The sequence below is a fragment of the Anthonomus grandis genome, chromosome 5 (genome assembly GCF_022605725.1).
Source record: "Anthonomus grandis grandis chromosome 5, icAntGran1.3, whole genome shotgun sequence".
NCBI lineage: Eukaryota > Metazoa > Arthropoda > Insecta > Coleoptera > Curculionidae > Anthonomus > Anthonomus grandis.
The window spans coordinates 2,165,037-2,189,970 of NC_065550.1; the positions used below are offsets into that span (position 1 = coordinate 2,165,037).

The window sequence follows — 24,934 nt, forward strand, 5'->3', positions numbered from 1 at the left end:
AATACAACATTGAAATTGAAAAAATTGGTTTTATTGAAAATGTTCAAAGTGAATCCTAGAGAAGAATGATGCCATTTGAAAGCATGATAAATTCTAAAAATTTTTTATTTCAAACTTTTTTTTCTAATCTGTCAAATAATAGGTGGGGGAAGGGTTGAATATTTACATCTAAAATTCTTGATAACTTTGGATTGGTCTAACGAATTTCAACGAGCTTACTTTTGTTTTCAAGAATAATTATCAGGCTTTTATGACTTTACTATAGATACTTCAACTTCAAAGTTCATTTTAAAAAGTCCACGATATCTTTCGCCTCGAGAAGTAAGCTTACCATTTTTGTCGCGCACTTCACAATGCGTTTCATACGCATGAAACGAAAACTTCTTATCGTTGATAGTCACGATCGAAAACAAATTTCTTCGAAGTTCCGGCATTAACAAAACGTTTTGCAGTTCTCGTAACACAGTTTTTCCGTTTACTTTCTCGCGAATCATAACCGTACCTTTGCCGCTTGCAGGCAAGACTTTATCATCAGCAATTTTCACAAAATCACTTACTGCGCTAAGATCTTTAAAAAATTCCCTCTTGTATGTCATATGCATGCTAGCTCCAGAGTCCGCTAAACACAGATCTTCATCACTCGAGACAGTTTTTGAATAAAAAACGCTGACATCGCTGATGTATGCCTCGGCATTATATGACGAATCTTCTTTCTGCGCGTTTTCACCTCGGTACTTTTTGTTCGGACACTCTCGTGCCCAGTGGCCTTTCTGCTTGCAAATCGCGCAATTCGTTCGTTTTGTTAATTTGCGATTCGCTTTTTGTTGTCAAACTTTTGTTTGCTTTGCTGCTGATTACCTTTATTTAAACTCAGGGCCTGTGCCTGCAAGGATAGAGATTCCACACTTGACTCAGTATCACAAAGACGCTTATCTTCACGAATTAGCCGGCTTATTAGCACATCCGTATTTCGATCCACTGATGGCGTGCACTCCCATGCCATACGAAACGTTAAAAATCTAGATGGCAAACTACACAAAAGCTTTGACTGTTTTGCGGTTTCAGATGGTTTTTCACATGAATCAGCAAGCTGCTTGCAGATGCACTCAAACACTTCCAGTTGTTGCGCAATTTGGGCACCATCAGCAATACGAAAGTCGTACAATTTTTGCCACGCACTTTGCTTCTCATCGCCGACTTCTCCAAATCGTTCCTCTAGTTTTTGCCAAACTTCTACTGGAGTCGTGCAATTTATAAGACACGTATGCAAAAGCATTTCAACAGAGCCCACCAGAATACTCATTGCTTTTAATGAGTTAGTGCTCCACTTCTTCCAGTCGGTTGCTTTTGTCTCTTTGTCCGGCTCTGTTTCTGTACCTTCGACATAACCTAAAAGACCAGCTGATCCCAGAGCTAGGTTTACACCAAATTTCCATAGAGTGTAATTGGTTTCGTTGAGCTTAACGAAGTTAAAATCCCTATTATCTATGCTAGCCATAATAAAGGATTTGCTTAACACTCGCACGAATGAAAATCAGTATGCACGCACGGCACTACTTTTCGGAAAATACACGCACTTTAACTGGTTACAAAAATACACTTGCGCAGTGGAAGCGTGCTGGGCCCATAACCTATTGATTATATTGTTGATGTTCAACAAATAAAAAAAAACACAGAGCACTTCCAAAACGAAAAATGTATTTATTAATAAACCAGAAAAAAAAACAAGTTGTGAGTTTACAAAATGAAGCTCAAACTGCTCTTGACAAAAGCTATAAAACGACTAAATTTAAGGCATCGCAGATGCGTCCCTTGCTAAAAAAAACCCTTATACCCCCAGATGTTTATGGTTCTGCAAAGGTTTTTCCTAAATGTGACAAAATACAAAAAAACAAAAGCTATAAGAAAAGATAAAGAACCAACGCTATATTTAGGCATCTGTTTTAGATCACATTTTATTACGGTCAAGTTTGGGTTTTTTGGGTTTCATCCCTTATACCTAAATTATATTATAGGAAATCCTTAACATTAAAAATTATTTTCTATAGCTATAGAATCTAACAATAATTCAAAATTACATTTTGGACTGTATGTTGACAGTGTGTAAATCGGAAATTCGGAAAGAAATCGATAGTGCAGATTTTTTGTCAATTCAATGTGACGAGACGAAATGGCAATTATATTGCGGTACATGAAGAGGCATACTGTACGTGAGCATTTTTGGACATTTGTAATTGATAAAACAGCTAGTGGCTTGGCAAACATAATTCACGAGGAACTAGATCCAATTATAAAAGATAAAGGAAATAAATTAATAGCGCAAGCGTATGATGGGGCTAATGTTATGAGCGGATCACACGGAGGTGTTCAAGCAAAAATTCGAGAAAAATATCCATTTGCATATTTTATACATTGCTATGCCCACCAGCTGAACTTGATAATGCAAAAAGCTGCTAGCCAAAATGCACAAGTTCTTATATTTTTCAGAGATTTCTCTGGCATCCCTGCATTTTTTTTTAACTCTTTCAATCGCTGTGACATGCTAGAGCAAATTGTAAAACTTAGATTACCACGAGTCTGACTAACGCGATGGAATTTTAATTCCAGAATCGTAAACTCTGTTTATGAGAATATAGAAAATTTAATACTGTGTTTCCGGGAAATTGCCGAAAAAACTGAAAAAACAATAACCAACCGGGCAGCAAACGCTTTAGCACGCACACTGGAAGATCATCAGTTCATGTTTTGATTGACCTTTTTCCATAAAATTTTCCCTCATGTAGACATACTATACAATCAGTTTCAAGCCAGACATATAGATCGTATTCAATTACATAAAGCAATGTCCTACTTTGAGGCTTCTATATAAAGCATACGGTGTGAAACTGATTTAATTGAACAAGAATGGAATAGTAATAATACTGGTAAACGTAGAAGACTGGGTGATAGAAAAAGTGTCATCGCTAAACTACCGTCGTAAAAGAGAGTGCCGTATCTGCAAAATTTCTGTTTTGAAAAAACGGTTAAAACGCGTATTCCTCTATAATGGCGTGAATTATGTCCTAATGATTTCTAAAATATATTTTATTTGTTAATTTTGTGATAAAGAAATGAATAGAAATAATTTTAACATTCCTGAATTTTAACAGTAAGCTTAAAATGCACTTACGGTTTTAAAGTTAATAAAGCAATATTTTTTAAGCCGCTCATTGTAACCAAAAAAGCTTAACTGCAAAACAAATTAGTTACGGTATTTAAAGGTACTATATTCTATAAAAACTAGAAATTATTTTAGCTTCAAATCTTTACTTGTAGTAAATATATATTTTTTTGCACCAATGAAATAAAATAATTTGTCTTTTTTAAAGAAATGTATTTATGTTATGCTATAACTCCTATAACATAGAAAAAACACATCATTGTATAAACTTAACTCTTACAAATTTTCCAAACAAAAATAATAATCGTTTCTGAATACAAAAAACAAACACTTTCATACAAAAAATAAATACAAAAAACACAAGAACAAACACATTCATTCTAAGTTTTAATATGGATATTAACAATCAGCTTTATTCAAAAGTTTCAATGAGGTCATTAAACGAATCAGAAATTGGAATATTCTCCCAAAAAATTTCAGTCTTTCATCTTTGGGCATAACAGAAGACAAATTTTTTAATATATTATCACGTTTTAACGTAGGTATCCCCCGATTTTTTATGTATTTTAGAGGTTCTGACATTTGCTGCCTATTTTTAGCCAAAGAAACTTTTAAATTCCTTTAAATTCTCTTTAAATTCCTCGTTCATAAAATGATCTTTGTATTTCAAGTGAAGACAGCCGCGTTTTGCAACTACTTCTACAAGATCTGCTATATACACTCTGGGCCTCAATCTATTCAAAACCGCCTTTGAGGAATAATCTTTCCAATTAAAAAAATCAGAAAAATCCATTGATTTTGTAATAACTTTTTTAGAGTTCGCTTTTGATACTGCAGTTTCAAAATCTCGAAAGTCGTATGTTTCTTTTTGCTTTTTTAAGAAATTATCAACCTTGTGGTGAAAATGGTCCGCAGACATGAAAGTGCGTCCAGGTTCAAAATATTTTAAGGTTATTCTTTCAGTACTAACATGGTCTGAATTTATTAGGTACATTAGAAACGAAAACAACGCCCAGTTTTTGTTTTGTCCACTGCAATTGTCAAGCCAAAGCACAATATCATTCTGATCCCGATGGTACAGAAAAAACTGAAAATAGGCGCTGATTATTTCCTCTTTTTTTCGGCCTGCAGTGGCTTTATGCCATATTACTGCAAAAGGTTTTTGTCTAGAATTTTTTCAGATTGGCACAAAACTTTCATTAAAAGCAATAATTCGTTGAGTGAAAAGAACACTTTTGAACATGTCCAGCCTAGGTAACATTATCACTTTCTGTAAGTCTGCGGAAAAATATAATGTAGTAGACTCGATGGAATTTTGAACATCATTTCTATACATCTGACGGGTAATATTGGGTTTTTTAATATGTTTGTCCCATTGTTGACAATTTTCACAATCCAAACACAAATTTTCTTTTGAATGTGCTTCATTATGCAACTTAAAGCATTCACATATTTCACATTCCTCGTGGCCAAGGTGTGCAAATGAAATATTTTTTTCTTTAACCACAACATTTCTATAAGGTTCATATGAACATTCAATAGTGGGATTATTTTCAACAAAGTCAAAGTGCATTTGTTTAACCGTTATATCAGAGGGTAAGTATAATTTATTTGAGGCGTGTTCTCGCGTGTAGTGTGACACGCTTGGATGATATTTTTGAATATGATCATATATGGCTTGTCGATCAAATTTTTTGTGTTTTGGATGTAAGCCTCGTTTTTCTTTTTCTACTGACATTTTACACTAGCTTTATAATTGTGTCATTATGACTGTTATGGCCTAATGTTTACAAATACAATGTCTTACATACTTGCAAAGAATCTCCTTTATCATCTTTCAGATAAAAGTTTATTGTTTTATTTTTCCTTGAGTCTTCTTTTAAGGTATTTGCCGTCCTTCTTTTTACATCTATTTTTTTAGTAGTGTGAAGAATAAACAACCTTCTTGCTATCCATTTTTGATTCCAAAATTCTTCGTTAATAACCTCTCGTCTAGCCGTAGTTATTTTTGTGGAACATTTTCTTTTGCAAGTATCTTTGCAGGGTGGTCTAACTTTATGCTTCTCTTTATTTTTTTGCTATTTTTGCACATATTACATCTTTTGTTTCCCTTGCTTGCTTCATTTTCCGTTTTCGTGGTTTTCATTTTTTTGAAACTTCCATATTTTCTAAGTGGTTTTCATCTGCAATTTTTGCGTCTATTTGCAGTTCTTCTTTATTTGTAGTTACATCTTCAGCTGTTTCAGTAACTTCAATATTTTCTACGTTGTTTCCATCACCGGTGTTTGCGTCTGATTGCAGTTCTTCTCCATTTGTAGCTAGATCTTCAGTTGTTTCAGTAAATACGTCATTCGGTTCAGTTATTGCTTGAGTGTCTTGGTTTTTATAGTTGGCTTCGGAATTTTTATCAGAAATTGAGTCAAGGTCAAACAGCATATTTGCTGATTCAACTTCCGAGTTTGAAAATAATTCAATAGCTCTCAATAGGCTTGCATCTGTTAAGTCACATTTATCTTCTTTAACTATTTCAATAATAATTGGTATAACTTCCTCATCTTGAAAATTTGATGACTTAATTGGTGAGAGCCCGGGTGAAAGTAGGGCCGTAGCTTCCGGGTCACAGGTACTTAAAAACAGCGCTGATGGAGATATCACATTTTGCTCTTCAATAGTTAGCAAGTTTGGCGGTACCGGTAATAATGTTTGAAATATCTGTGGCTCTGCTTCACTATCTGAATTAGCAGGCTCAATAGCGGATGATGCATCTTGAATTTGATTAATTTTTCCTGGCTCAATGTTAGGTCTATTATGCTTGACGATTGTCTAGAATTACCAGAAAGTTCCACTTGGTTTTCATTTGCGAGGCGTAGGATCTTTTTAGTTCTCTGCATCTTTAAACGTCGCTGTCGTTGGTAACTGAAAAAAAAACAACAGTATTAACTAATAGCTACTTACTTTTCAAGCATAATAATATATTGTAGGGTGGTTCGTAATAAATGCGATTTAGAGTATTATATACGTGCAATAGTAGATATAGTGAATAATTTACAAATGAAAAAATTGCAGAAAAAAAAGGGATTAGTGATGAATTCATTTCTAAGCAGTAAATAATTCATATATAAGCAGTCCTAATTAAAATTGATTAAAATTATCCTAAATAAAAACTAATCCCCTTTTTGCTGCAATTTTTTCATTTGTAAATTATCCACTATATCTTTGGCGCGTATAATAACTGACGATTGTTTAAGTGAAAAAAAATTAGATTTGGCTAAATTTATATAATCCGAAAGTGACGATAAAAATATGTACTTACCGAGATACAGAGCGTCGAAACTTTTTAAAATTCTTAAATATAAATAGTTAATATTTTTATTAAATAAGATTTGTTAATATCTGATATCTAAAATGTTTAATATCTTATAAATGCACCCAAACCAAAAATTTTAATAAGTTGCATCGACGCCGAAATTTGAAAATATCTCGACTCAACAAACAACTCAATAAAACAACAACTAACAACTCATTAAAAATATCAAAAGATTACTGCCAAAAAAGTTAGAGCCAATTAAAAAGAAAAATATAGCCTACGTAGCGCCCTCTAAGTTTTACACGAAAATTTAGTCCAAATTATGATTTCTTACCTCAAAAAACCCACAATAATTGTCAAATTTTGGGTAAAAATTGAATTTTGTCTTAATTTTATGTTAAAAATTCGAAAATAGAATTTCAATTTAAGTATCGACTTTTGGATTATAAACTTAGCCAAGCCAAATCGATTTCTTTTAACTAGAAGAATCTCCCGAAACTCTATATGTCGCATTCATTACAAACCATCCTGTATACATAAATAGTTACTTACCAGCTAACTTTTGGTATTTATTATTGTCTTTAAAGCAAACTGGCACAAAAACTTTGAATATCGAAAGCTGATTGCTGCACGTGGTTTTTCTATTATTATTATGATGGAGGATTGATTATGAGGAGACAACGTATGTATATCTGCACAGCTCGATGGTCAAATTAATACTAAATTATCCAAATTATCCTGGTAAATTTAAATAATTATGGAACTGTAGCATAAAAAGTCGTAACTGTTTTGCGCCAATGCAGTTGCGGTTTTTTAAACTAGTAATCCGTGTTACGTCTTTCTAAGCTACAAACGTCTAATATATATTTGCGTTAACTATAAAGTAAAAAGGTAAAAGTTTTAGATACGGGAATGTAAGCAACATTTGCTAGTTAGGGTTGTTTAAGTTATGAAATCGGAAAATTACGTCATTTTGTAGTAATCGTATGTACATTTAAGCAAACTTGCGAAGCAGATACGCGTTTTTAAGATACATTAATCGATTCCTCATACCTCAAATACCCATATTATAGTTTTAACCAAATTTTTAAAAAAATGCAGATACGGCTCTCTTTTTTGCGACGGCAGTAAAGATATTATAGTTACCCAAATTAAAGACAGACTTTCATACAGGGGACATTTAAAAGCTAATTTCCTTCTCATCAACACTTCATACATGGCATTTAACAATAATTTTCCCATTGAACTTTTTAAAAATGTTACCGTTTTATATCCAATGCTCTCAAAAGAAAAACTAAAAACAGAATTAGAAGTCATATATTCGAGAAGTGATTTTTCTCAAATGGAAAGCCTGTCGTGCATGTTAGAGTTTATTTTAAACAATGAATTGGAAACCACTTTCACAGAGGTAGCCAAGTTACTTAAAATTATTCTCACCACTCCAATGAGTACTGCTGAATCTGAACGGTACTTTTCCACTCTTAAAAGACTTAAAACGTTTCGCAATTCGATGACTAACGACAGGCTTAATGCCCTAGTAATGGTCTCAATTAATCGGGAGTTTGTACATGACATTCCAAACTTCGATGAAAAAGTTATGGAAATATTTATTAAACTTAAAAACAGGCGCATGGACTTTGCCTTTAAAGATTAAAAATATGTAATACTTTTGTAAGTTTTTGTAAATATGTATATTGAATATATTATGTATAAAAGAGAGTATACCTGTAGTATTTTTTTTTAATCTAATATGAACTGGAAACATAAAAATGAAACTTTTTGGATGATAGCTAATCTTTGCAATGGCATGGCAATATAAACTATGATTTAATAAAGGTAATTTAATATACATATTTTCCATCTATTGTAAATTTTATCTGATTTTTATATTTTTAGGCTAATATCTGATATTCAACGTAAAATTAAGTAGGTAGTTTCTGCTTACAAATCATTTGAGGTAAATTAAAGAGAATAACCAATTTCTGCTGTAATAAAACTTTTTTAACGCCCTCTCTTAAGGATTTTTTTTTAATTAAAAAAAATATACAGGGTGTCAATTTGAAAACTTCCCACCCCTATTATCTCGAAACGGGTTAGGTTTTTATAAAATCGCTAGGACACGTCGATTTTATTATCGAGGGGGAACAATTTTTATGCAGAAATCACTTCGCCTCTTTCAACCCCCTACCCCCCAGAACCTCCCTCTTAAAAATCTTAAATGGCAATAGGGGTTGAGTGATACCTCATTTGAAAGAACTTTTTATTCTCTACATTTTGGCACCTTATTTTTTAAATTTGAGTGCTGCGTTGCCAAGTTAGGGTTATTTAAACATTGTTAAATTACTTATTATTAAACATTATTCCTGTTAGTGTTTTAAATACGTTGAAGCTATGATTTCTATTGGAACGTGTTTGACCATAAAGCGTACCGGTGCATTTCTCACTGAAAGTGTTTATCAATCCGACAAATTCTTTTGGTCATGAAAGATAAACATTTAATTTTTTTTCTGTTTTGTTTATTTTCGTTTGCAATGGAATTCGTCTCAATACAGTTCGATGATATGATCCGAAATTTAAAATAGTATTTAGTGAACTTTCCTAGCAGTCAATGTCACTAGGTATTTAAATCAGTTAAAATTTATTTCGATAATTTGTGTGTTATTGTTAGTTACTATGGTATACACGCTTAGGCAAAGAATTGAAATGATTTTTATTTATGGCGAGCAAGGAAGATGCGCAAGAAGAACGGCAGAAGTTTTTAATAATAGAAATCCTAATTGTAATGTAAGTCACAGATACATTTTGGACGTAGTAGCTAAATTTAATGAAACGGGTTCAGTTGGAAACAAAAAAAGGGCAAGTCGGCGTGTTTTAAACGAAGATGCTCAAATAGAGATTTTGGGAACATTCGTTGCAGAACCCACCAATTCTCTCCGTACAGTAGTACGTCTAACTGGAATGTCACATGAAACTGTACGACGAGCATTACAGTTACATAAATATCATCCGTACAAGATGCAAATTTTACAGGAACTTCATGAGGACGATTTTGATAGGAGAATAGAGTTTTGCGAAATTATGTCCAACTTAATAAACACTCGTGCAATTGTGGTAAGCAACATTTGCTTCAGTGATGAATGTACCTTTTTCCTAAACGGCCATGTCAATAGACAGAATTGTCAATACTGGAGTGAGGACAATCCCCACATTTTCAGAGAGGGTGCTACACAGCGGCCACAGAAAATTAATGTTTGGGCCGGTATTCTTGGAAATGCTGTTATAGGACCGTTGTTTATTGAACAAAACTTAACTGGAGAGCTCTACTTACACCTACTTGAAGATGTAATTGATCCTTTGATAACAACTGAAATGGAAAATCAAGTTGGTAACATTTTGCAAGAAAACGAACTACACTTTCAGCAAGATGGAGCTACGCCGCATTATTTTCGGCCAGTGCGGGAGTGGTTGAATAACAGATTCCCTAACCAATGGATTGGTAGAAGGGGACCGATAGAATGGCCTGCTAGGTCACCAGACTTAACGCCGTTAGATTTTTTTTTAGGGGGGCACATAAAATCGGTTATTTACAAAACTCAGCCTGATGATATCGAAGATTTAAAAAGAAGAATTACAGAGGCAAGTAGGGCTATTCCAGAAGAGGTATTTCAGAATGTTCGGGAAGAATTTGAGAATAGACTTTATTTTTGTTTGGAGAACAATGGAGAACACTTTGAACACCTCTTAAAGTAGATGTGTTAATAAAATAAATTTTAGGCGTGCTTTTGTAAATACCATAATTGTAACGGCTATGCAAATGTTTAGTAAAAATAATATTAACCTAAATGACATGTTTCAATGCAAATCATAGCTTTAACGTAATTAAAACACTTACAGGAATAATGTTTCATAATAAGTAATTTAACAATGTTTAAATAACCCTAACTTGGCAACGCAGCACTCAAATTTAAAAAATTTAAGATTTTTGAGAGGGAGGTTCTGGGGGGTAGGGGGTTGAAAGAGGCGAAGTGATTTCTGCATAAAAATTGTTCCCACTCGATAATAAAATCGACGTGTCCTAGCGATTTTATAAAAACCTAACCCGTTTCAAGATAATAGGGGTGGGAAGTTTTCAAATTGACACCCTGTATATATTTTTTGAGCAGCCATAAATACATTTTTTTGTGCGTGATGGTAACTGCAAATTTTTTAAGTAAAAAATGGGCGTGGCACCCAAAAAAATTATGCTACTACTCCTTGGCGCACCACCACTTTCAGACCTCACGAGCCACCACTGATTTACAGTATCCAAATAAACTCATCCCAACATCATATTATATATTATTCTGTTTCAGGTTTCATTTTTATTATATTATTATATGTTCTAGCATTAAATCTGTCACATATTTTTGGCAGAAACAACGTCACTAGAAAGCAATCCGACTGAAAATTCTGCAAAAGCTAATCAACGAGGACGTTGAAAAATCTAAAGGTAGAGGAGTGATGACCCCAAACCATTCATTAGCTTAAATCTGCTGACCTCATATTTGTATTAGTATTTAAGCAAACGTTTGTTAGATTTACGTAGCATTTAATATAGTGTCAAAGCTGCTGCTGTTCATATTATTTGTTTACCCTAATTTTAGTGCGTATTAAATAAAATTTCCTTTTTTTAAAACGTTAAGTTCGGTACCAAGAACATAACTCGCAAATAATAATTAAGAATATTTCATTTAATTTAATATACACTAAATTATTTAATCAATTTCGTGTTGTCTCATTTACTACAATCCAAGAACATACCAATGCGGTTCAAATTTTATTGTTTATTCCTTTAGTATTTAGTATTTTAAAGTTGAAAATTTTAAGATATTTAATTGAAATATTGACGTAATACCCAACAAAATAGGTAACTAACAATAATAGTCTAAATTTAGAAAATATCTGTATTTTCTAAATTTAGACTATTAAATTATTGTTAATATTTAAATTACTGTCGCTTTCGCGTATTAAAGAATCTCCTACGCATAATAGCAGCTGTACTCAAATTCCTTGGATTAATTCTTATGACATAATGGCTCATTCAAAAATACCTCAAGCAGTCTAGTTTTAGAAATAGTAAGTTTCATTTTATTTTATCACTTACAAATAATGTTAACCTTTAAGTAGACCTAATGAAGCAAAATTAGGCATAATATAAGAATATGCTTTAAGAAAGGCTAAAAAGAAAAATTAAATAACTAAAGATATGTTAGCTAGGATATTCCCTAAATAAGAAAGCAGAAAATGTAAGGATGATTCTTGCCGACACGAGCGAACAGCCAATTTGTGTAATGAGCAGAGCACCGGTATCTCTGGTTTTGAAGGAAAAAAAAAGCACTATCTACACAAATAAAGAATAAGCTACCTGTATGATTCAACTTAAACCCTAAATAGACTAAATAGACAATAAAAAGAAGTTCTTTTTAATAATTATATTATTTTACATTCTATCTTGTAGTACAAATTTCCTGATGGATCAATCCCTTTTTTGCAATTAAGCTCTCGGCAACATCGAAAATATTTATTCAAATTCTTCATCGCTGCAGATTTGATATAAATTTAGATCTTCACTAAGATTACTTCATCTAGTATCAAAGGATCATGTTTACCTTAAAATTAAGCCTTGTAAAATATGTGGTGAAAAGAAATATTTTGAATTAATTCAATTCTATTGTTAACAATTCTCAAATTTAATTTTAAAGTTTTCAAATAATCTAGGTTTAATTACAAGCACTAAATTTAATTAGTTAGACAGCCATGCATTAAAAAGGCCTATTTTGCCCCTAAATTAATTTTTTAGCACGGGCATTACTATAAAAAAAAGAGCAAAAATTGCATTGTGCGAGGCTCTGGTATTATCCCATTTTAATTATTCTGGCACGCTTTATGAGCCATGTTTAGACATGGAAACAAGTAGGGTGCAAAAGGTACGAAATTCTTTTATGCGTTATATTTGTAATATTAGATGGCGGCAACACGTTTCACATTTTCAAGAGAACTTAACTGGGTTTCAATGTTTATTACAAAAATATTATATTCAGCATGCATTTTTATAACATTATAAAAACCAAATGCTCTAAATTTAATTAAATATTCTTATATCCTAATAAAAAATAGTTAATGGTGCGAGTGTTTATATTTGAAATATTTGCTAAAGCCATATTCTCACGCATCGGCAGATTTCCAAAAAAAGAGGTTTCGAATAATGTGAACACTTCTTCGTCTTCTTCTCGTTCGTACATTTGGACTTAGTCTTTCCACTTTCCGTCTCTTCGTGCGGTAATAGTTTCTTGTCTGTTTCTTTTTATCCCTAAGCCTGCACAACTTTTTGGTTTCCGTAGCATTATCTCCCGCCTAGTCAAAACGTTTTGGTTTTGCCAAGATCGAGGAATTGTCGCTTACTTCAACTAGGAAGTAGGATCCCCTGTATTATATGTGAGCTCGTTTTCATTGATGTCCTTGCTCTGCGAATTCATAATTAATTTATTGGGTAATGATGTGTTGTCATGTGTTTTACACACAGTGCGTGTTCTTATGTATTTAAAAGTTGTGTTGGTGTGATGCACCTGAAAAATTGAAGAAGAGTCGCGCTGCCGGCCTGCTTTTCTAGAAGTGGTCAAAATTTTTCATTTCAAGAGGATCGGGCAGCCGCAACTGTATTCCTCCGACGAATGTGGCAGTCCTATCATAGGTGCCATCAGGCATTAGCCATCGAGATTTTTCGCTAATTTAAAGAACAGATCCTTGGATTGGCCAGGCAGATTGACTGGCCATCAGACGTGGCCACTTAGATTGGCCCCTATACTAACGGACGGCTCAAGGAACTGCCTGAAACTTAGAAAATTGAAAGGCTAGAAGAAGCATGCGGTGGAACTATGGGCAGGTTTGTTTCCTTGCAACATCTCTGATGCAATGATGCCAAATGCTTATATAAAAATGACAAGAATCACTTTATAATATTATAAAAATTTTCATTTTCCGAAGGCACAAAACATACTACTACTCCCCTTTAATAAAATATCATGGATTTTAAATAAAATATGATAATATACTCTATATCAAAGTCAATACACAACGATAAATAAATGAAAATAAAGTATATTAGAGAAAACAGTAATGGCATCGCAACGCCGCTCGATCGCATTGTTGATGCTACCGATACAAGCACTCTCTACCAGTGACGTCATCAACACACATTTACATGATAAATATTTATTAATTATTATGAGTTTGAGTATAAGTAATATTACCATTTATGAGCTATTTAGGTATTTTTTTTAACGGACCATTAGAGGAAGGTACCTACCTAACAAAAAGCATTTTTATGGAAAATAAATATATTATTAATATTCTAGATTTCGTAATAAATCATGTTTTAAGACAGAAATTTTTAACATTTTGCAAAATTTTATTGTAATGAAGAAGACTCAGTTTTACATCACTTATTTTATATCACATAATATACTATACATATATGCCATACTGTATACTTCTATGGTGCTGACATTTTCAAAGGGACAGTATTGCTACAGCGGAAAGAGTTAAAAGTGCAAGGATGTTCAAATTGTGAAGGAGTTGCAGGTTTTTCATAGGTTGTAAGATTTTTGTTATGGGTATTTAGCCCTTACAATGGTTTTGAGACATTTAACACTGACCTATATAATACCTAATACCAATTATATCGGATGAATTTATACTAAAAAACAAAGCTTACCTAAGAATAAAGACTATGTACAATAGATGAGATAAGGTTAGATAGTTTGTTAGTAGTAATATACAAACAAGTATGTATACGCAACTTTTGAAAATATTAATTTATTTTTCGTCTTTTAACTACGTAATTTCAAATTTACATTAACCATACAAAGTCAAGCTTGGCGCCGACGTCGAATGGTTTATCAAGAGTTTGCGTACAAAATAGCAAACCAGCTACTTCAGCTTTTGCCGTTGCCATGATCGGGGCTCCAGACTTCGTCTAAAAAGTGTGCTTTTATAATTTCCCCAAAAATATGAGAAAAGTTTCTACAATATAATCTAATTTTCATTACACACCACTAATACCAAGTCTAATGTGTTTGTGCCGAATATAAGTGCGGGCCCGCCAGAAGAAACTCATTTATTCCATCCAAGTGCTCCAAGAGATCAAGGTAGGTGCCATTTTTATTCTTGGTGCGGTATGGTTCGGTTGAAAATTTTATTTTGGAAATTAATGTTAAATTTAGGAAAATGAACCCTTGCCTGTATAAGTAATACAGTCCACTCAATCGCCGTAATATAACAACAACCGTATAAAGTATTTTTGCAAGTCAAATAAAATATGTAATGAAACTTATAGATTAGGGATTAAATATTTAAAAAAAATTAAGTTGCTACATACTTTGTATATATACATAATTATAAAAAATATAAAATAAAAATATCAAAAGTTTAAAATTTAAATTGGATATTATTGGAGGTAAAATTCAATTAAAATACACATTAAAAGAACAAAGACAAATCAAAATTTGATTCAAAGTACTCCCCAAATGACAAAACTTTTTTTAAAAGAAAATATTTAATTTCCTTTTTATATATTGGTTCAAATTTAAAACCTTTGCTCTGGCTGGTAAACAGTCAGAAATCAGGTACAAGATTGGTGTTGTTCCCTGTACGATAATTATGGATGTTTTCATGAGACTACATAATGACATATGACATGACTGCATATGACACTGCATAATGTACACACAGGGTAAGGTCATTATTTTTAAAGATCAGACATGATACGTATGCATTTTCTTTGTTGTCCAAAAGCTTTTTTTATATGACAAGAATAACCCCACGATAGAATGGCATACGTTAAATGGGAATGGAAATTGCTGTGGTGAGCTGTGAAAGGGTTTCTCTAGAAATTACCTGAACAACGTTTTTAAAAAGACAAAAGCCGGGGAACATGAGTATGGTTGAGAAGATAAAAATTTACACTTTGTGATCTTGAACTATTTAAAGACAGAACTGTCTGTCAGACTTCCTGTGCCAGAAACCATTCAGAAAGATTTTGTTCAATTTTGTTTTTTTGTTCAATAGCAAAAATCTATTCAGTAAAATAAACAAACTTGTATCTGAAGCTTCAGTTTTTAATTATTTTAATTATGGAAATATCCACTTTTCAGCAAAAAAAAACTATTGATTTTTAAAGTAAAAAATGGTTTTGGTTAATTGGCTTCTTACTTTTTGTTTAATAATGTCGTCTCTTTTTTTTTTTAAACATAATTATATATAGATAGGTACATAGGTAAAATGATTTTTTCTGCCAAAACAACAAAAAAACATGAAATCCTGTTACACCATTAGAAAAACTCTAGTTTTATATTTTTATAGCCTAATCATACATATTTCCAAAAAAATATTTAGATTTAAAAATATAAAGATTTTTGTATTTCACGCACACTTTCACATTTAAGTTTTTATTAGGTTTATTTCTATAAGATCCCCTATTCTACGTTTATAATGATGGTAGCCCCATGATGTGAAGTTATGAAAGTACCGGTACTTGTGAAAAGATCGGCTTGAATCGCCTTTTTTCCATGATGCGGCACGAGCAATACAAGTTTTTGCCATCCTAGCAATTTAAAAAAAAAGAACACTAAAATGTGACCTTTTTCCCTTTTAAACCAAAAATTAAAGAAAATACACAAATGTTGAATATAAACAAAAGGCTGTTTGACAGATGACACTACGCGTATCGCTCAGGCGCTTAAGCTTCCGGTGTTGTCGCTTCACATTTTCTAGAAGCAGTTTTAGGAATAAGAATGTTAATAATTTTGTTTTTTTTTGTTTAAGGATATCATTTTTATTCTTAAAATAGGTTAATTGATTTAAACTTTTTATTTTAAATTTTCCTATAACATACAACACAAATACAAGTTAAATTAACGTTATAATGGTTGTTAATATATAGCTAAAAATTTCCTCCGTTGGAAATTTGTGTAGACTTGACAACAGAGAATCGGCAAATATGTATGTAAACAAAACACCCCTCTTGCCCCTGTGCACATGTTGGACTTAAACAAAGTTGTTGTTTACTAACTCTAGCCTTTCGATGTTCTAGGGCCTGAAACCTTGGTTTTTACATTGCTACCTCTCCGAATGGCTTCATGTAGGGCTCAGCCCTGTTTCCTTATAGGTTATCTCAAACAGCCGTGTGACCCCTCCCAGCCCCTGCGCGTGTTCTCCTCCTTGAACTTGAGACCGTCTAAGCAATCATTTTAGGCCCCATCACCTTACACTAAGTAGGTTCCTTTCCAACGTTTGATTAGTAGTACAGTAAATTTGTCAAATTTGTGACGAAAAATTCCCTACACACTTTTTTTTGCGGAAATCGTTAAAAGAGCATACAAAAAGCTTAACTTGAAATTTGTGACCTCGACGCGTACCGGGTTTTTGAAAAGACTCAAAAGTTTTTTGGATTTCATTTATCACGGAATAATAAGTTTTTGGCTGCGATGAAAATTACAAAAAGTAGATGGCGTTAAAGTACCCAAAAAAGTGTTTTTTCGCTTTTTGGGATACAAAAAAATTTATTTATTGCAACAATGTCAATGAAAAAGTAGTCGTCTCAAAAAAACCTACAAAATTCATTTAAAAAATTTTCTTGGCCGATAAACCATTCCCTAGTTATAGCGTGTACAATTACGACCATTTTGCTTTGTGTGATAAAATGAAGTTTTTTCATACTCAAAATATTTAAAAATGTTCTTCCATATATACAATAAGAAAAAATATTTTCAATCGCAAAGTTATAAATAATAATAATAAACGATAATAAGAAAATGACAAATATTATATGATTATTTAAGATAATAGTATAATAGGTCAAAATAGGTATAAAAAATTTTTCATGCGAAGTCGTATAACATTTATAATAAACAAAAAATTATAAATTATCTTGTCAGAATATTCCTTGTTGGTAAACTGTGAAAGAATTCGATGAAAGTTGTTTCTTTCATGATAATCTTCGTTTAAAATGTTTTGTACTTACATTAATCCTTGTTCTGTCAGCTTGTTGCGCTTATCAATATTATGTGGTTATGATTACAGTGAAATTAACTGTGATTACTAATTAATTCATGTTTAGTAATTAAAGTTGTTTGTAATTCTTCCTTTAGAAATTATTATGCTTGCTCACTTTGATAAGGTTACATAAGATTTTTTCATTTTATAATACTATAACTACGAAAAAAATTGTTGTTTATTATTTCACACATTTACAATAGGCACAATTATTGTTTATTTATTTCTTTATTTATTAAATAAATACATTGACGTGTAAATCACCCTTTTGCGATAATAATACCTAGTGGTAGATGAGTGCACAATATAATTATAATAAAAACAAAGTTTGAAAACCTAATAAAATTAAATTAACTTAGTCGGTAATATACATATGTACATGCAAGTACATTCGTAAAAAAAAATTAACAAAAAAAGAAGATAATTATCCTGTATAAATAATTCTTACAATTATTGAGCAGAGTGGCAGCGTAATTAAGAAGTAACCAAGAGTACGAGATTTTTCGACAATGTTGTGCATAATCTATTTTTTTTTAATTTTTCAGATGAATTTTTTAGGTTTTTTCGAGACGAACAATTGTTGAAACATTGACAATGCTGCGATAAATAATTTTTTTCTATCCCAAAAAGCGAAAAAAACGCCTTTTTGAGTACTTTGGCGCTATCTACTTTTTGTAATTTTCATCGCAGCAAGTGGACTCAATGAGAAGCGTTGTAGAAAATGATGTCCCCGGCATTTTTGGTCCTTACAAAATATTCCAAAAACCTACCATTCTCGAGATAAATAAAATCCAAAAAACTTTTAAGTTTTTTCAAAAACCCAGTACGCATCGAGTTCACAAATTTCAAGTTAAGCTTTTTGAATGCTGTTTTAACGATTTCTGCAAAAAAAATGTGTAGGTCAAAACAGACAGATTTGCTGTACTATAGGCGGAGTTCGAAGTTGCTTTAAGAAGTTCTTCGTGTTGATTACCTGGTCTAGAACGGCTATATAGTAAATTATGAAAATTTTTGAAAATATCTCATCTTCTCTTTAACTACACTATGCTAATTTTATCGACAGTTGTCTTGGTTCATAAGGGTCTGCAACATTCATTATTATTGACAAAATTTATACTATAAACGAGTAACAAATTCTATATAGTCAAAGTTAAAAGTGCTTTATTTATCCAAAAAATATAAATTTTTATTGACAAAATATACTTACATCTAAAAGTAAAAAAATAATAAGAACATAAACTCAAGTAGAGAAGCAAAATAGTTAAAATTGAATCATAAAAAACATAAATAAAAAAATCACTATACAATAACACAAAAATTTAAAATATTGCAAAAAGGCTCAGAACATCAATTACTATCCATCAACCAATTACGACGTCATTCCGATAGAAATCCTCAATGCAATAGTATGCTTTATTTAAAAGTTCCCTTTTTAGTAATCGGCGAAAGGCTTTTAATGGTCCTGTGGCCAATTGGCAAATGGTTATATAATTTTCGTCCCTCATAAATCAAGGACCGCCTAATAAGCGTTGTTTCTAGCAATGGCAAAGGCAAATTAAATTTTTGGCGAAGATCATAGTAAGGGAGAGGACCTTAAAGCTGAACGTAATTCTTAAAAATTAGAAAACATGTTTCCAAAATAAAGAGAGATGTTAAGGTTAGAATTCTTTGAGTCACAAAATGCGGTCTGCAACTTTGTCTTTGTTTGTTGTTCATAAGAAGTCTAATTGCTTTTTTCTGTAGAATGAAAACCACATTCAAAAGATTCAAAAGACCCTGACTAGCCACCCCACAAAATGGAATACTCAGAAAGAGAAAAATAAATTGTTCTTGTCAGTTCAGGACCCAATTCCTCTCTAATTGCTCTTACCGCAAAACATGCTGCTAAAAGTGTCTTGCTTGAACACATTATGTGTTCCTCAAAATTTAGTTTCCCATCAATAAGGACTTCCAGAAACTTGACAACCTCCAGGCCTGAAAGGCGGCTCTGATTTAAAAGATGTGTTTTAGTATAGTTTAGAGAGAGGCGATTGGCATCGAACCATTCCTTAATAAATTTGAAGTCGCTATTTTTTAAATCCTCTTTATCCCTTTCTTACCAAAGAATCAAAGTGTCATCTGCAAAAAAGTTAAATTACCAGTGTTCAGTTCTTGCGATTACAGACCTTAAAAAACTCTTGGCAACCTCGCGAACTGTGTAATCGACTAGTGAGCGGAAAACGCGGCGCGCGCGCAGGTATTTCGACATCGTTTCGTTTGTCATTTTCAGTGTGAGAGAACTACCTTACGAGTCTGCACTTCGGTCAGAAATATATTTTATTTACGTATTTCATAACCTAATTTTATGTTCTCTCGCATGTATTACTTTGACCCTTGTAATTTTAAATGATATCAAATTAAAGTTTAAGTATTTACTAGGTGTTATTAACGTTAGAGTGTTTGATATACAGTCCACTATCAAACAAACAAAACAACCAGAGATGTTGAGGCGAGCTAGGTCATTAATATAGAGGAGGAATAATAACCCAAAACAGAACCCTGTGGAACTCCGCACCTAATGGCCGTCAAAGATGATTTTTTCTCGAGATGCATACAGTCTGAAAACGGCCCTCCAGGTATGACTTATGCCAAGCATAAGATGTACCTTGGAAGCCATATTTCTCAAGCTTTAACACCAGTATTCCATGATCCACACAATGCAACAAAACGCAGTGCATGATCTTTATCTGCAAACCCCTCGGTCCGAGTTAGTAAAAAGCTCTATTCTATACAGAGCCAAAAAGATGCATAATCATTTGCCTTTGGAAATTAAATCAATTACTTCTTTTCCTCGATTTCATAATGCTTTGAAGGCATACTTTCTGGAAAAAGCCTTGTACGCAGTGGAGGATTTTTTTCTAGGATAACTTTTTGGGTATCACATACACACTGGCTCTTTTTATGTCTTAAAATAGAGAATATATTAGTTTTTTTTTTTCTTTAGTAAATGAATTGCACTTTCATTTTGTATTTAATTAATTTACTGTTATTGACTATTGTGTTTATTTTTATTGACATTTTATACATCATGATGTATATTGACCAGGTACATTATTTTTGTACAGTTTTGCATGTATTTATTTTGTTTGTATATTTTATTTTTATTTTGTATGTTTTGTTTTGTTTTTATATGTTTTTTGTTATTAGCTTTGTCTACAAAATTTTGTAATTTTTTGACAATAAAGCATATGATGATGAATCAAATGCCTTAGATAGATCATAGAACACCGCTGCCGAGCAGTACCCCCGATTCATCCTAAAGTAGACCCGGTATTCCTAGAAGATTGGAAACCAAACTGTCTGTCTGTGATGATTCTGAATGTAAGAAGTCCCATATTCTTTTCTTTAGCAAACGAAAGCAGCAACGAAATAGGGCGGAAGTTAGAGGGTTCCCCTGGGTCACCACCCTTAAATAGAGGTATCACCAAAGCAGATTTCAAGCAAAAAGGAAACAAACCTCGCAACCAAAATTCATTAATGGAATCAGAGAGAGTATCTAAAGTTCTGCCAGGAAGGTGCAGAAGAATTTCATAGAAATCTAGTCAAGTCTACTAGATCTCTTACTTTTGATGTGAGAAATTACATTTTTAAATTCATCTCGGTTCATCTAAAAAAAAAAGAGCCCCTGTATGGAACATTTCGAAGATATGATATTGGATCTGTCACGGCTGTTAAATTTTTGATAAGATGCCATACTACAATAAAATATGTTCAATTGATCAGAATCTATGTCAATGCTGCTACTATCTGCCACTGTCTTATTACGAAATTCATTAACCCTGGAATACTATCGCTAATTCATGGGCTGCTAATACTATTGCTACGTAAAATTTACGTATATATTAAAATACTTGAAACATTAAACTCTTAAAAGGATTAGCAGAAAATAAAAGACTTGAAAAAATACTGTTTTTATAAATATATATTGAACATAAAATTTATAAACGTGGATAAAAAAGGTAGAAAAAACTAAAAACATTACTGACATATTTTAATTTAAAGCTCTTCACAAATCAGTTTTTTGCATTTGGAACAGTAGGTAACTATACGTCTTACAGTAGGTAACTATACGTCTTAGTCATACGTCTCTTAGCTGAAGGACAAGTTGAACAATTTTTTCTCTTTGGTTATCCTCTGCAATAGGTTCTATATATTTTTCTTGTTCAGTCATTTATAAGTTTGTCTACATAATGGTTTTTCCTTCTTGCCAAATAATATTCTGAAAATATATTACATACGAGTTAATAGATGCCATGTTAATCATGTTATAAAAACAAAAACTCCAAGGTCATCGTTTAGTTTTACGGTTAGTGCACATATTTTGGCACATTTACTCAAAGGTATCAACTGACCCTTTAGTTGAATTGTAAGTTTCTATAATATATGGCTTTTTTAAATCAGGTTTAATTTTTCCAATAGTAGTGTGGATTCTGGAAATAAGATTTACTGTTTTATTTTGCTTTGCTTCATATGAAACTAAAGTACTTTTGTGACTATATACAAAAATTGTAGTTCCTTGTCGTTCATTTTTATTTTCTTTATTATTTGTAGTGGCAAATGGGCTTTATTCTTCCGAATAGTGCCCACTACCGTAAGACTAAATGGTTTTGCTACAAACCGATCTACTAATGGCACAGACGTAAACCAATTATCCATGGTACGTTTCTGTAGTTCAATGAATAGGCTTCATAAGCTGCTCCACAAAAAAAATCAACTAATGATTTACTATATGTATTTGTTGATTTACCCAGATATGGTGAGGCGTTGATTAAATATTTCGTCGCCTCATCACAAAAACTTACAATTTTTAGACTATACTTTGACAGTTTATTTGAAATGTACATCCTGAAGGGACATTTTCCTCTAAACCCTACTAATTGTACGTGCCTGGTTTGAACTTCTTTTACGCAGTCAAAAATTCAAAGCGTCCCTTGCCTGAAAAAGTTTTATTGAAGCAAACTTTTGTTGATAAGTGGTTGTCTTTTAAGGCAGAAAGTATGTATGGACCCAAAAGCGATTTAAGTTCCACCAGATTTGTTTCAGATACAGTTTGTGATGCCACTTTATAATTTTTATTTTGTCTTATAATTTCCTGATTTGTATAAAATAAGACTTTGTTTAAAAGTGTATCAAGGAAAAATCACTGAAAGTGTGTAACTGGTTGTAGCAATTCCTTAGCCTCTTGTGTTGGATCTGGTCTCACATGATCAATATTTATGGATGGTATTTTTTCTCTCTTTTTAGGTTAAGTTTTCCACATACAACCATTTTTGCCTAGTAAATTTTTAACCTGTGGAACAACTGTGCAGTCTAGAGTGAGTAACTTCATCAGGCGTTACAAAAAACAAACTCACTTCAAAGGCGTAAAAAGCAAAAAACAAACTTACCGAAGTACTTGGGGTAGACAACCTAGCTTGAACAATATTAGAGTTTTGACGTCTTTTAGAAATTTGAAAAGTACCTGGGTAACAAAAGGTGTTTTTTAAGTTATTCTCAAACGTTTCCTCAATGTCGTTCTCATCAGGAGCAAAATTAGGATCGGCTACGCTATCGTCAGAGTCACTACTCCGGTACAACAGCTCTTCCAGGTTGTCTATCTGTTAAACTTTTTTGAGAAATTTTTTGGTAATCTAATACTGCTTATCACTATAACCACGTCAAAATTACGTCCTAAATAAAATACGGTTAATACTATAGCTACGTAAAAAATACGTGTCGGCTTTTAGAAATTCGGCTTCAACCAATACTGTAAATACACAGATCGAACTAGTTCAGGCGTGTCATACTCCTGATAGACCGCTTAAAGCACTACTGAGCGCTAAGGTGGGAGAAGGTAATAAAATTGAAGTGACACGCTAAACAGTGCTGTCCACACGTAAATATTACGTACAATAGCATTCCAGGGTTAATGATCTTATCTTATTTGTAAAATAGTTGTCTTTGGCAGTTTTAATTACCTTTCTGTAAATAGAACGATATCTATTACAATAAATAATAAATGAGTAGCTGTCACTAAATTTATTTAAACAATTTAAAGAGCGGATGTTTTTTGCAGATATCCTGAGGCCTTTTGTGAGCCAAGGTTTAGTTTTTTTTTTTTTAACTAGGCGTAAATATAATGCTTGATTAAACAATTTAAATATAACATTGCAAAAGTAGCCCACAGGATCTAAGCTAGGTATCGTGGTTTTTTCAATTTGCATCGGAACATAAAGATTGAAATCTGTAGATTGAAAACCGCCGTGAGGATTGTTTACAAACTCCGGTATAAACGATGTTGCAGCTCACCGCCTCATGGTCAGAGATACCTGCATTTAAAACTGAACATGTTATGTTGTCAAAATTTTTACAAAAATAGTTAAATAGAGTGGAAGATGTTTTTGTGATCCGAGTCCTATACCAGAATATCAAAGGTCTTAACACAAAAACCCATGTTTTCTATAAATCAGTGTCGGAAGGAAAGTTTGACATTATTGCTACTTCTGAGACATGGTTGCAGGACGCAGTTTATGATCGCGAACTATTTACCAGCCATTAATCGGTTTATCGTAAGGAGAGGAATATGAATGCCGTCGGTGTTTCTCGTGGAGGTGGAGTGTTACTTGGTGTATCATTTGCCTTCAACCAGAATTGACTTGAATCTGAAATAGCCAAAGTGGATATAGTCTTCTGCAAAATTGATATGGACTCTAATTTAATTTTTGTATTTGTTTGTTATGTGCCACCCAACTGGCCCACGGAATTGTATCTCTTTTGGCTATTGTTGGCTCTTTTTGACTATATCTCAACTCTAAATTGTGTACAAAACCGTAGGGTCCTAATCGTTGGTGATATTAACAATAAATTGCAGGTACCAGCACAGGGTGTTGATTACATGTTTTTTTTGTCATTTTTTGACTTGCATCCATATAACACTATCTCGAATACTCACAACAGAATCCTTGACCTGGTACTATCAAATTGTATATGTCAGGTTATTAGGGGTTTTCCACTAGTTCCTTAAGACTCTTATAATCCTGCTATTTCTATTTTTGTAAGAGTTGATATCCAAAGTCAAAGGAAGTTTGGGGCTAACTCTTAGAGTGTGGGCTATAACTTTAGAAAAGCCAATTTTCCATTGTTATCAGCTTATTTTTGAGATCCAATGGGACTACTTGCATGATATAGTTGACGTTACTGACGCTGTACCTAGCTTCTACACTAAATTAAATACCGCTTTTGTGTAATCAGTCCCTTTGTTTAAAAGGCGTAATAGCAATTATGATTATCCTAGTAAGTATACTTTTCAAATTGTAAAAGACTAGGCTATATAATAGACGGAAAAAAACAGAATATAT

At 32.5% G+C, this 24,934-nt stretch overlaps 1 protein-coding gene across 4 annotated transcripts in view; it reads left to right on the forward strand.

Annotated features, from left to right (window-relative positions):
- LOC126736543 (uncharacterized) overlaps positions 1 to 24,934 on the forward strand; it is a 736,497-nt gene that overhangs the window by 491,001 nt on the left and 220,562 nt on the right. The window contains exon 4 of one of the 4 annotated variants that reach the window (XM_050440943.1): positions 10,853 to 11,043. The exons of the other annotated variants lie outside the window; for them this stretch is intronic. Coding sequence (XP_050296900.1) covers positions 10,853 to 10,911 — 59 coding nt within the window. The 3' untranslated portion in view covers positions 10,912 to 11,043. Of the gene's footprint in view, positions 1 to 10,852; positions 11,044 to 24,934 lie in introns of those variants that run through there. 4 annotated transcript variants of the gene reach the window in all.